This window comes from Camellia sinensis, chromosome 6 (genome assembly GCF_055761805.1).
Source record: "Camellia sinensis isolate YWXY chromosome 6, ASM5576180v1, whole genome shotgun sequence".
Classification (NCBI taxonomy): domain Eukaryota; kingdom Viridiplantae; phylum Streptophyta; class Magnoliopsida; order Ericales; family Theaceae; genus Camellia; species Camellia sinensis.
This window is the reverse complement of record NC_138966.1, coordinates 187,763,650-187,775,690: the sequence shown is the minus strand read 5'-3', so window position 1 is coordinate 187,775,690 and position 12,041 is coordinate 187,763,650. Positions and strand designations below refer to the sequence as shown.

The window sequence follows — 12,041 nt, the reverse complement described above, 5'->3', positions numbered from 1 at the left end:
GCCAAAAAGTTATTTTCAACGACTAAAAATATTTTAGTCGCCGTATATTTAGTTTTGGCTACTAAAGCCATTTAGTCGCCGAATGTAAAATAAAAAATTATTTTTTATTGTTGGCGACCGAAAATTTAGTCACCCAAAATATATTTCCAGCGACTAAAAAAGTTAGTTTTGGCTACTAAAATTATTTAGTCACCAAATAAAAAATAAAAAATTACTTTTTATCTTTGGCGACATAAAATTTGATGCCAAAAATTAATTTTCAGCAACTAAAATTATTTTGGTCGCCAAAGAACTAAAATATTTAGAGGGAGATATTTTAAATTTTAGAGGGACTAACAAAATTAATTAACATTTTCCAACAAAACAAAAAGAAAAAACCAAGTTGGTCGCCAAAGTGTGAAAATTTTAGACAAAACAGACTAGTCTCTGTTTAGACAAAAATGTATTTGTATTCTCTCACACAGATGCTCCTTCTCGACCAAACATCACCCCAACTCTTTTCACCACAGGCCACCGTCGCTCACCGTACGTCGCACATCGCTGCCGCCGCAGATCACAGGTTTTCTCTCTCTCTCTCTCTCTCTCTCTCTCTCACTTGCTCTCTCGCTCTTGGTCTGTTTGTCTGTTTGTCTCTCTCCTCTCACTCTCCCTCACTCGCTCTCGATCTCTCTCTCTCTCCCCCTTCCTTTATTTTCCCCTTTCTGACTGTTGCTCTAGGGTTTTATATGCTTGATTCTGTTTAATTTCGTGTTGATTTGTGAAATGGGTTCAGTTGTCTTGGTTTGATTTCTCAGGGCTTTGTTATGATTCGTAATAATGTGATGGTTTGAAATGGGTTCGGTTGTTGTGGCCTAGAGGGTGCTGCATTTGTAATCTCTGATATATCCTTGTTATGTGTGGTATAGAGGGAGAAGAGATGGGGGAGTATGCTCAATCAATAGACTCTATCTACCGTTCTTGGAAGAGTTGTATACTCAATCATCCATTTATTTATAAATGAGGGAGTCCTATAATCCGTTAAAAAGGGGGAAAAAAAATCATATGGGTGTTAGCTCACACACTATGAAACCCATCCTATATGAGAGGGTGCTGTTATATCTGGTTTTTATTCCTTGGTGGTTGTTTTTTGTTTTTTTTTTTAATAATTATTTTACACATTCCCATCTATAATACATATATACATATTAATCTATCATATGATCTCAGTTAGCATATGTGAGTTGAGTTGAGTGTGCATGTGATTGTGATTGGATCATGTAAGTCGTACGATCATAAATGTTCTCCTTATTATTGCAGTTTCATAAGCACTACACGATGACACAACAGTTAGAAATTAGGATTGAGAATGGGGGAGGGGTACGTATATATATGGACAAATCAGGAATTACATTCCATTACCAATTCAGGTGTTCCCATTTCACCAAATAATTCAATGTTGTTTATTTTATCTATTAATCATATCACGAAGAAAGAAAAATAGAAGGTACACCCCAAAAGAAGACTGACTGATTTGTAATAATGTGATGGTTTGAAATGGGTTCGGTTGTTGTGGCCTAGAGGGTACTGCATTTGTAATCTCTGATATATCCTTGTTATGCTTTGAGCCTTTTGGTACATGTTTGGAACATGCATGTTACGAATGCAGATTTGTGCATTTGTAATCTCTGATATATCCTAGTTTGTGTCAGATTTGTGCATATGTGCATAACAAGGTCACATGCTAGCCTAGTTTTTCAACCTTTATATTACACTCTATGTTACACCTTTTCCCCTTTTTTGTTTTTTATGTATTTATTATTCTTTTACACTTTGTTGCTTTGTAACACAGAGATGTTGAATTTGAAAAGTGCAAATGAATATAAATACTTGAGGCAAAGCAATTGCTATTCAATTTCTGGGGTTGATGATGCTTAACAGTTTCACATTGTAATGGTATTTTCTTCTTGTCCTTGTTCTTATTATTATGAGCACAGTTATAACCATCAGTGAACTATTGAATTTGAATGAACAATCCTATTTATTGCAGTTTGGACATACGAATCCATACTAGCCCTCCTTGAGCCTGTTTCTCTTGAGTATGACCCCATGCACCTCAGTTCAAGGGTTCAAATGCTAGTGATGGATTGCTAAAATTGGACATGGCAATCCTTGTTGTAGTGAAGAGGTTTGAAACCCCTTTGAAAAAATTACATTGCTGATGGTACTTCATGAATGCCATTAGCTATTCCTATAATCAAATCAAAAATTTAGAAAACAAGCTCATAGGATTTTGGAAGAGGGAGAAGAACTATTAATAGATTAGATTGATTGTTGATATTTGCTGATATCTACTTGTTTCTTCCCATTCTGAACCAACATAAATTTGGTTAATTTTATATGATAAATTAATAAATGGTGGGTTAAAGATCAGTTTTCTAGGAGAATGGCTTTAAGCCAAACCTTGATTGTACTATCGTGGGTTAAAGATTTGGGCATTGATATTGTTTGAATTTTATGCATATTTTCTAAAAATGATAAATGAAAGCTCAATTTTCCATCTTTCTGCTATCTATGCTCCCTTCAATCTCAGGAATCTCTTGACAACGTGCTAGTTGAAATCTACAAGGTATGCATATTTCTTCAAATCTGACCTTCTCTATCACCATAGATATAGCTGTTGATCTAATGTGAATTTTGTTGGTAACAATTAGGAGAATTTGGAAATGCAACTTTTGTGTATGGATGACTGGTGTGATTTTCATAGCGTTTGGAAAGAATGCCTTTTTGGTTTTCGTGGCATTTGGAATAAGTTGTGTTTGAATTTAATGGATAGGAAATTAAATGATTTGGCACTATTTATTCAAGGAACTAGTTCAAATTTAGGTTTCATAGTTTACAAATGGATTTCAAGCCTTTTTTTGAGAACTTTGTCGTGATGAATTTAAAATAACATTTTAGTAGTTTCTTGAATCTTCATGGTAAGGGGTTTTAGTTCTACAATGATCCTAATAAAAAACTTTTTCTTCCCCTCTGTTTTCTCTTTCCCATTTAGCCTAATAGTTATAGTTTGACATCTTGAATACTCTCTTTAATTACCTGGTGACCAAGACAAATCTTTGAGTATACATTTTTATTTTATTGCAGAGATTTGGAAGAATTGAAGAATAGATTGAAATGCCTCAACATTAAAGTGAAGACTATTTTTGGAAGAACAGGTTATTAGGGAACTTGGCCTGGGCATCCTTACAGAAAAATAATGTTTTGGATTTCAATGACTTCAATCCTTCCACTCTTGATAATGTTCATGAGCTCCTAGGACAAAAAGTCTCTTTGCAGCTCATTAGTTCAGTCAATGCGGACCCTACTAGTGAGTTCTCATTCTGATCAATTATTTTACGTGCACATAGTCCGATCACATAATCAAACACAACTTCTTTCATATGGAGGTGGGACTCACACATTTAATGGTTACATCTCATATGAAAAAGTTGTGTCCAATTCTGTGATAAAATTGTGTGGACTTAGAATTATTCTATAAATTTCAAAAATTGTTCAATTTAAAAAAGCTGTGTCCAATTTTGCGATAAATTGTGTGGCCACACGCACATTGAATATTTTTTGGGGGTAAGTAGAATTGTTGATGCTGGTATGATGCTCTCAATGATGGGTCAATGACCAAACCTTCCTGTCAAAAAAGGGACTATTTAATCACCACTATTATGTTGGCCCTAGAAAGAAACCATTATTGTATTTGGCCATTTTCTTTTCTTTTAGAGATCATCTGTTACCTATAAAATAGAAAATAAAAATATTTATAAAAAAATAATAAATAACGTGATCATATTAACTGTTATCTTGATTACCATTAATGCTATATGAACATAATAATAGGAAAATTTTAAATTAAATAAATCAATGAATCAAACATAACTCATTAAATGCATGAATCCCATCTATTTGACAGAAATTTTGTAATTAAATAATAAATGGTGATGATAGAATGGAGCAAACCTTACCTAACCATTATTGTATAATAATTTTTTCACCTATTCTGAAATAAATAACAAAATAAGTTGAAACATGTTAATATATTGGTGAGTGTTTTTGTTTTATTCATTTCTTATTTATTAATACGTTCTTATGATTTTTTTTTGGCTTGTTTGTTTTTAACCTGAAAGTGACTACTTAATACTATATTTTTTACGCACAATTTTAAAGTATAGGTGATATAAACAAAGAGGTAAACAGAGTCAGAGCAGCCTAAGAAAACCAAATCTTGTGCTTGTAACAAAGAGGTAAACAGAACTTTAGGTGATATAAGCAAAGAGGTAAACAGAGTCAGAGTAGCCTAGTATAAGCAAAAATATGTGATAAAAAAAGACAAAAATAAATGGATGAAGAAGTGACTTAATATTGTGCTTATAACATTGGATTACAAGAACTAAATCTTTTTGCGATAACTTTAGGTGTTTCGTCCGATCTGATATAGTCAGAGTAGCCTAAGAGAACAAAATCTTGTGATGAGTAGATATTTGCAAATCTGGTTTTGCAAGCACATGGGGCTTCTTTTCTTCTTTTCCAATTTAATCTGTGTACTCAAAATATATTTTGTGGACTAGTTTCTAGTGTTGTGATTTTCTTTTTGTGTTCATTTCCCCCAAATTCTTTACATAGTTCTCAATTCTGAGTTGCATTTCAGAAAGTAGTCTTAAAGATTTAATTATTTGGTTTTATGTGGTTAATTGATTGTTATTTGTCAATTGATTAGGTGTGTTAGCTTGCTTATGTTATTACTTTCGTTATTAGATCTTTGAATGGGTTGGATTGGATGGCTTAGTTCTTTCTACAACTATCCAAACTAAACAAAACCAGAGTCTAATTGGCTTCCAAGAATCTGTGTGTGAGTTTGGTTCTCTGTCTCCAACTGGTGAAAATCACAAACAACCAAACAGAAAACACATCAAAACTTCATAGATTCAAAAAGCAAAACAATGAATATAGCTCATAAATTGGGTATGTTAGAAAACAGTGTGCGAAAACAGTTTTCAAAAATCCGAAAACAACTGTTTGGGTTGTTTTCCTGGTTAGTGGGTTGTTTCTAAGAGCAGTTTTTGAAAACATTTTGCCAAACAAGTCGCCTGCATTTTCTTGGAAAATTAAAATAGAAAACAAAATCATTACCAAACAGTTTGAGGTTTCATTTTGCCCAAAAAGACCCTCAAGACTAGGCATAATTTGTTAGTGACTAACCAATGTTTTGTAGTTCCAGTTCTGAGCAGACTCCATGAGATAGCTTCTGAAATTAATGAAGTCGCTTAAACAAAAAGTAGCAGCTTTTTCTTGAAGGGCTTACAAGAATCCTCTATGAGGCGTGGCGTAGCATGGTGTGGTGCCTGAATCAATTCAACAAAAAAGAGTTAAAATCATGTGGTGTGGTGCCTGAATCAATTCAACAAAAAAGAGTTAAAATCACCTAGTCAGGCAGTCTCCGAGCAGTCTCCAAGCAGGCTCATAGCTTTCATTTAAGTGCCAAGAAAAAGGCCTTCTAGATCAGGTACTTAATCAAAAGATGTAAATTTTCTCTGCATTAACTTGGTACCTTGCTCTGCATCTAATGAGTTCATTAGAAGCTTGGGAAGCTTGACTTGTTTAGGCTAGAATATCTGTTGTCTCATTATGCATGCAAGCAAGTGTGGCGGATTATTCTTTTATCAATTTCCTTTCTAAATTGTTAACTGATTAATTATTCAACCTTTCTGCATGAGCATAGATAATGCTGTAGAGTTGTAATGATTGGAAACCCTTTTGTACTTTTAGAGGTAGTAATATTTATGACCAAAAGCACAAAATGCTTGTGTGTGTGTATTATCATTTATGAATAATTTTATAAGTCTCTTAAGCTTTCAATTTACTTTATTCACTTGTGGGAACAGGGTGGTCTTGCACATTGATTTTTATTTTTTGTGGAGAAATTATAAGAAACTATTTTCTCTTCCTGTGTACTTTCCAACATTTTGATACAGACATTATTTCCACTTTTTTTTTTTCTTTTTCTCTTTTTTTTTTCTTATTTGCAGCGACTACCTGTTTAAGCTTTTGCTCATTGGAGATTCGGGTGTTGGCAAATCATGTCTCCTTTTGAGGTTTGCTGTAAGTTCTCTCTCTTTTACACAGCTTCTTCTTCTTCTTTTCCCCCTCCATTTTTGTTTCCTTCTTTCTTTTTCAAGATTGCTTTAATTAGCCATGTTGTTTTGATGTGATTGTGTTATTTTTCAATGTTTTCTGGTCTCTAGACAAAAGTGGCCTCCAGACAGATGCCAAGTTCATTAACCATTTTTATTATTTTTGTAATAAGGATGATTCATATCCGGAAAGTTACATTAGCACTATTGGAGTTGACTTCGTAAGCAATCTTTTTTATTTCCCTTGGTTGGGTTGCTGATTACCTTAACATAGATTGTAAAGATGTAAATTATTATTATCTTCTCTTCTGCAGAAAATCCGCACAGTTGAGCAGGATGGGAAAACCATTAAACTCCAGATTGAAAGTTTTAAGTGCGTTATTAGTTTGTTCTCCCTATGAAAGCTGTAAATTTTAGTTTTAGCTTTGATTTAGTGTTTGATTGGGAATCTGTGTAAATAAGGAATGCCATATAAACATTTCTTTTCTGTATGATGGAAATTTTGCATAAAAGTATGCTTAAATTCTGTAAAAAATTGAAGGATAGCTTTATTCGAAATGAAATCTAGAGAATTCACACTCTTGAAATTAAATGTTAATTATATGACAATTTTGTTTTTAGTCAAAATTTATTGTGATGTTTTCTTCAACATGGTGTCCCCTGTTTTCCTATAAACTATTTTCTTGCTAACAACTCTCATCTTTCTTGTTTTTTTGTTCATTGATAGTAGATCTCTATTACTCATACAGGGACTCTGGATTTTAATGAGACTTTGTTTTTATTTTGTGCAGGCATTTGCAGATGAAATTGGGATTCCTTCCTTGGAAATAAGTGCGAAAAATGCCACCAATGTGGAATAGGCTTTCAAAATTGTATAATAAAATTAATAATTTATATATTTTGTTGAATGTTCATGATTCAAGTGAATTGTTGGTTTGATTGATTATTGTGAATTATAGATTGTATTGAATAGATTGGATAAATTATTATGAATTATAGGTTTATTTTGTTGCATGTTGGTGCAAACATTCCTTTTGGTAACCAAACTTTTTGGTCGTGGAATGTGACAATTGGCGACCAAACTAAGAGGTCCTAGAATGTCACAATTGGCGACCAAATTTTTTAGTCGTGGAATGTCACAATTGGGAAGCAAACCTTTTGGTCGTGGAATGTTACAATTGGGGACCAAACTTTTTGGTTGTGGAATGTGATAATTGGAGATCAATTTTTTTGATCGTGGAATGTGACAATTAGCGACAAACATGTTTGGTCGGGAACATGCCACTTTTCGCGACTAAAGTGTTTTAACGACTAAATGGATTAGTCGCAATAATGATATATTTAGCGACCAAAGATTTAGTCGGCAAATCCAATTTTTTCCTGACTAACAAAAGTTTTGGTTGCTAATTACTTTTGCCGACCCTCAATTGGCGACCAAGGTGGCGACCAAAAAAATTGGTCGCTAATAGCTTTTGCCAACTAAAAATGGACTTTTGCTGACCAAATTTTTAGTTGCCAAAAATGCGATTGCCTGTAGTGTATCTTTATTGCTGTAAAGTGAGTTGATAATGATGTTCATAAGCCAAGACACCTCAGCTTGAAATTCAAACTCTCTGCATTACTGTGGAGTGATCTCTTCGACAAGTTTCCCTAAACCACATAATTACAAAACACGTTAGAAGAAGAAAAATAAAAAAAAAAAGGAGAAGAAAAATGGAGAGATGGAGACAGAGAAAGGGGAATGTAAAGAATTAAAAAACTCCAGTTCTCAAAGGACATGACAGTTCCATAGCTTGGCTGGGATTTATTCCAGACAATATCTAAATAAATATAATTTTTATATATAAAACTCATTTAGAATGACATGATAGTTGTATTTTTATAATTACAAGCTACAATGATCAATATCTTGGATGGCTTTGGAAAGTAGAAAAGGCAATCCACAAGAATCTAACAATGAAGAAAAATCTAATTGTAGTTCCGATGACAATCTATCTCAACTAAACATAAGTTGAAGTTCAATTCTCTTTCAAAAAATGATTTTTTTTAATTTTTTTTTATGAATATTATGTCACAGATTCCCTGATTCTCATGCCATGCCATGCAAATTTCTTTATATCATCATTTTAATACTTTCAACCTTTAAGAAACAAAAGGAACTTCCCTCAACATTTCATAAAATATTAAACTGATAAGATAAATCACATTATATTATAATCCATAAGGAGATCCAGAGCATTATACGATTGATTATATTCCAAATCTAAATTACAAGCTAGCACATAAACCAGACACTATAACAGATATAATACAAGATTTAATTCCACACCCTATGGTTCTACATCAGAAGAAGTCATCGCAAGTTATATGGCATAAAGCAATTTCCCAAATTCCCATTCCATTGTCATTTAATCAGAATTTCATCCCTTACATTCTCAAGAAACAAAATTAGCCTCAACCAACAACCCACAAAAATTTAATCTTGCAAGATCAAACCATCATATATTATACAGTCTACAATGAGATCCAGAAGTTTATGCGAACGATCTAGCATCTATCAGACAAATTTACCAAAACATGCACCATTAGCTTGTATAAAAACAATCCGAATATCAAGAAAGATGCATATATGAATAAAATAGGAACTAGAAAAGTTCATCATTGGGATGGTTCCTACAGAGTTACACTTACACATATAAAAATAAAAGAACAAAAAAATAAAAGAAAAGTAAAATAGAAAAATTAAAAATTGGTATTTGGTATATAAAATTCTTAGTCTCCTAAAATACATGAAAATTGGCCCCAATAAGCAGGCACCGTTCTTCTAGTCACATTTCAAAGTAAATTGACTCACTAGTATTAGAAAAGGAGACTGACTTCTGGGATGATATTAACTAAATATTGGCATATTTAAAATTATAAAAAAAAAACATATAAAACTCGAATATAATTAATATTTTCAAATAAATCATTAGTTTTGCATACTCGAATTTATATAAATCTGCACAAGGGCACATTGGGAAAACATGAAACGTAACAAATCAAACACAATAAACAAACAACAGGACAAGGTTAGAAGAAAATATAATTGCTAACAAAATTTTTAGCAATCACTGATGTATTTTTTTCTTTGGTTTTTTTAAATGCTTATATGTAGCATCTTTCGTACAGAAATTTAAACTTCATCCATTTGGATGTCCAAAGCAGCAGGAAGACAATGAAAAATAAGTAGACAGAGGCACATTAGATAACATTATTAACAGATGCAAAAAGTGTCCCAAATATTGTGGTGCAATGCACTTCAGTTACAAATTCTTGGGTTTACTTTCTGCAAAAAGTGTCCCAAATAATAGAACCAACCCAATTGTATTTGTTCAATTTAATTTTATTGTACTTCATTTCCTTCACCTTTAAACAAACATCTAAGATTTCGTATGAATAGCAAAAAGCTCACAATGCCAAGTATAAAAATAGAGGTTACATACCACACCACAACTCCTACCAAGAGCATAGAAAATGGGTAAAGCTGACAAGAAATGGTGACGACATCCATTGAGCAACTTGAAAAATAAATAAAAATAAAAAACAGATGAAGCATTCAGCAGTAACAGGCTTACCATTGCCAAAGCCAGTAGCATGCTTCATTTCCTTGCCTGAACACCCTTTGTACACATTGCACAAGAACAGAACACCATGTAAAGCAAGGTCAATCTGATCATCACATACGAACAGTTAAGAAATGAGCATGTAAATTTTTGCCAAAAAGAATATGAACAACTACTTACTTGAATGAAATCATTGGAAGAACAACAAAAGCTGTCATTAGAAACAACATAGCTCTGTTTGTTGGGATTTCTAAAGTCAAAAGAATAAATAGATAAACGAAAAATGAAAATAATAAAATAAAAGCAAGTAAATTTTCTAAAAATGTTCTTCGAAAATAGATAAGGGGAAAGCACATTAGGGCCTAGAAAATAGATAAGGCAGAGCTTGACCAGCATTTAACAAAACTTCAAAATATATCCCAAAATCAAAGTGGAAAAGGCTCTGTTGCCTCCAGATACATAACTATATGAATTGAAATCAGTCAAAAACTTCAATCGGTAAAGAAAGCAAGCACAATGTCAAAGAAATCTATAGAAAATTGAACGAAGATTACGATATATATATATATATATATATATACATAACTATATCTACATGTATCGAAATCAGTCAAAAGCTTTAATCGGAAAAGGGCAGAAAATAACCTGAATGTCGATGGGAGGCGAGGCAATAGTGAACTGCGGTGGCAATGTTTGACGGTGGAAGATTGACGGACAGTGTGGTCGTGTGCGATGTTGAGATGAGAGGCGGTGGTAATTGATTCTCTGTGTGTGTGTGTGTGTGTGTGTGTGAGAGAGAGAGAGAGAGAGAGAGAGAGAGAGCAAGAGAGAGAAAGAACCGTGTAAATACTAAGGCCCGGTTTGTTTTGGGTTATAGGGAGGGGATTGGGATTCATAGTGAGTAGAACCCACTGATATCATGTTTGTTTTGAGAGATGGAGAGGGGATTCGTAATCCCCTCCGGACTATGAATCTCGGGAATTAGGATAGGCCTGTAGAACTTGGTATTAGAAAAATAGTTCGGCGGACTAAATTTTTTTTTTTTTTTTTTTTTTTTTTTTTTACATGTCGGACATTTTTTTTTGAACATTAATGTTTAATTTTTTGTATTTTTTGTTAAGTAAAAATCATTATTTTATTTATTTTATTTTTTTTGAAAATTTTTTATTTTATTTTTATTTTTTTGAAAGTTTTTACATGTTGGGCATTTTTTTTAAAACATTAATGTTTAATGTTTTTGTATTTTTTTTATTTGTTTTATTATTTTATATTTATTTTATATAAAAATAATTTAACAATCCCCACACTAACAACTATCATCAAAACAAACACAATTTTATTTAATTTGCTCACTATCAATCTCATCACTAACAATCCCCCCACTATTAATCCCCTCACTATCAATCTCCTCCATTCTACTTCTGAAAACAAACGGAGCCTAAGAGATTTGGGCAAAATTTTAGGTGCCAATATGAAATATTTCCCACTAAAATTTTGAACACATTTGCCAACTAAATTTTAGTCGCTGAAGATTGGTTACCAAAGATTAAAAAAAATAATAATTATTATTTTTCATTCGGCGACTAAATGGTTTAGTCGCCAAAACTCAATATTTTTTGTCGTTGAACATATGTTTTTGACCAAATGTTTGGTCGCCAAAGATAAAAAATAATTTTTTATTTTCTATTCGGCAACTAAATGGTTTTAGTAGCCAAAACTCAATGTTAGGCGACTAAATTTTTTTTTGGTCACCAATTCTAGTATTTTTAGTGACTAATTTTTTTTTAAGTCGCCAATAATCAACATACCTCAACTAAAAAAAATTAGTAGTTAAATATTGTTGCCGATTAAAAAATTTTTTGGTTGCTGTTGGCGACTAAATTTTTTTTAGTCGCCAATTTTGATAGTCAAAGGTACATTTTGTTGTAGTGTGCTTCATTTCCTTTTATTTAAAAGTTTATAATATGTATCTATTTTTCTTTACTTATTATCCATGTTTGACATTATCAGTTTTGAGTTTTCAAACTCGTATATATGGTTTGAATTCTACACATTCCACTGGAGAAAGATGTTACCTTAATTTGCAATGTAAGTAAAAACTTCTCTTTCATCCTAACTTTATTTGCAAGTGATTCTCCATTACTCGGTTGATCGTGCTTATATGTAGACAATTCGGTCATAGCACATTGTTGGACGTCTAGTTGGATGCAATTCAATGAATATGCAAGTAAGTTGCTTTTATAGTCCACTGACGAGTGACATACATGATGTGTAT

The 12,041-nt window shown here is 32.4% G+C and overlaps 1 protein-coding gene and 1 long non-coding RNA gene across 18 annotated transcripts; one reads left to right on the top strand and one right to left on the bottom strand.

Moving 5' to 3' along the window:
- Positions 1 to 351: 351 nt before the first annotated feature.
- Positions 352 to 7,175, top strand: LOC114316189 (uncharacterized). Of its 17 annotated transcripts, none has more exons than XR_014331362.1 (9): positions 352 to 559; positions 1,829 to 1,932; positions 2,570 to 2,605; positions 3,124 to 3,346; positions 5,243 to 5,533; positions 6,057 to 6,129; positions 6,335 to 6,382; positions 6,476 to 6,534; positions 6,953 to 7,175. XR_014331362.1 is itself a non-coding variant. In XM_082872863.1 (9 exons), exons 6-9 carry the CDS (start codon positions 6,108 to 6,110, stop codon positions 6,990 to 6,992), a joined length of 231 nt encoding a protein of 76 aa, XP_082728989.1. In that variant the 5' UTR covers positions 352 to 559; positions 1,829 to 1,932; positions 2,570 to 2,605; positions 3,124 to 3,346; positions 5,249 to 5,533; positions 6,057 to 6,107; the 3' UTR covers positions 6,993 to 7,175. The 17 variants fall into 17 exon arrangements, 14 of the variants coding, with proteins under 14 accessions (XP_082728989.1, XP_082728985.1, XP_082728991.1 ...); XR_014331363.1 differs by lacking the exon at positions 2,570 to 2,605 and adding an exon at positions 2,027 to 2,200; XM_082872863.1 differs by having other exon boundaries at positions 5,249 to 5,533; positions 6,273 to 6,382.
- Positions 6,256 to 9,904, bottom strand: LOC145792165 (uncharacterized). The gene is made up of 2 exons (XR_014331365.1): positions 9,779 to 9,904; positions 6,256 to 7,811 (listed from the first exon to the last, which is right to left on the bottom strand). It is a non-coding gene; the product is annotated as an uncharacterized LOC145792165 (long non-coding RNA).
- Positions 9,905 to 12,041: the final 2,137 nt, after the last annotated feature.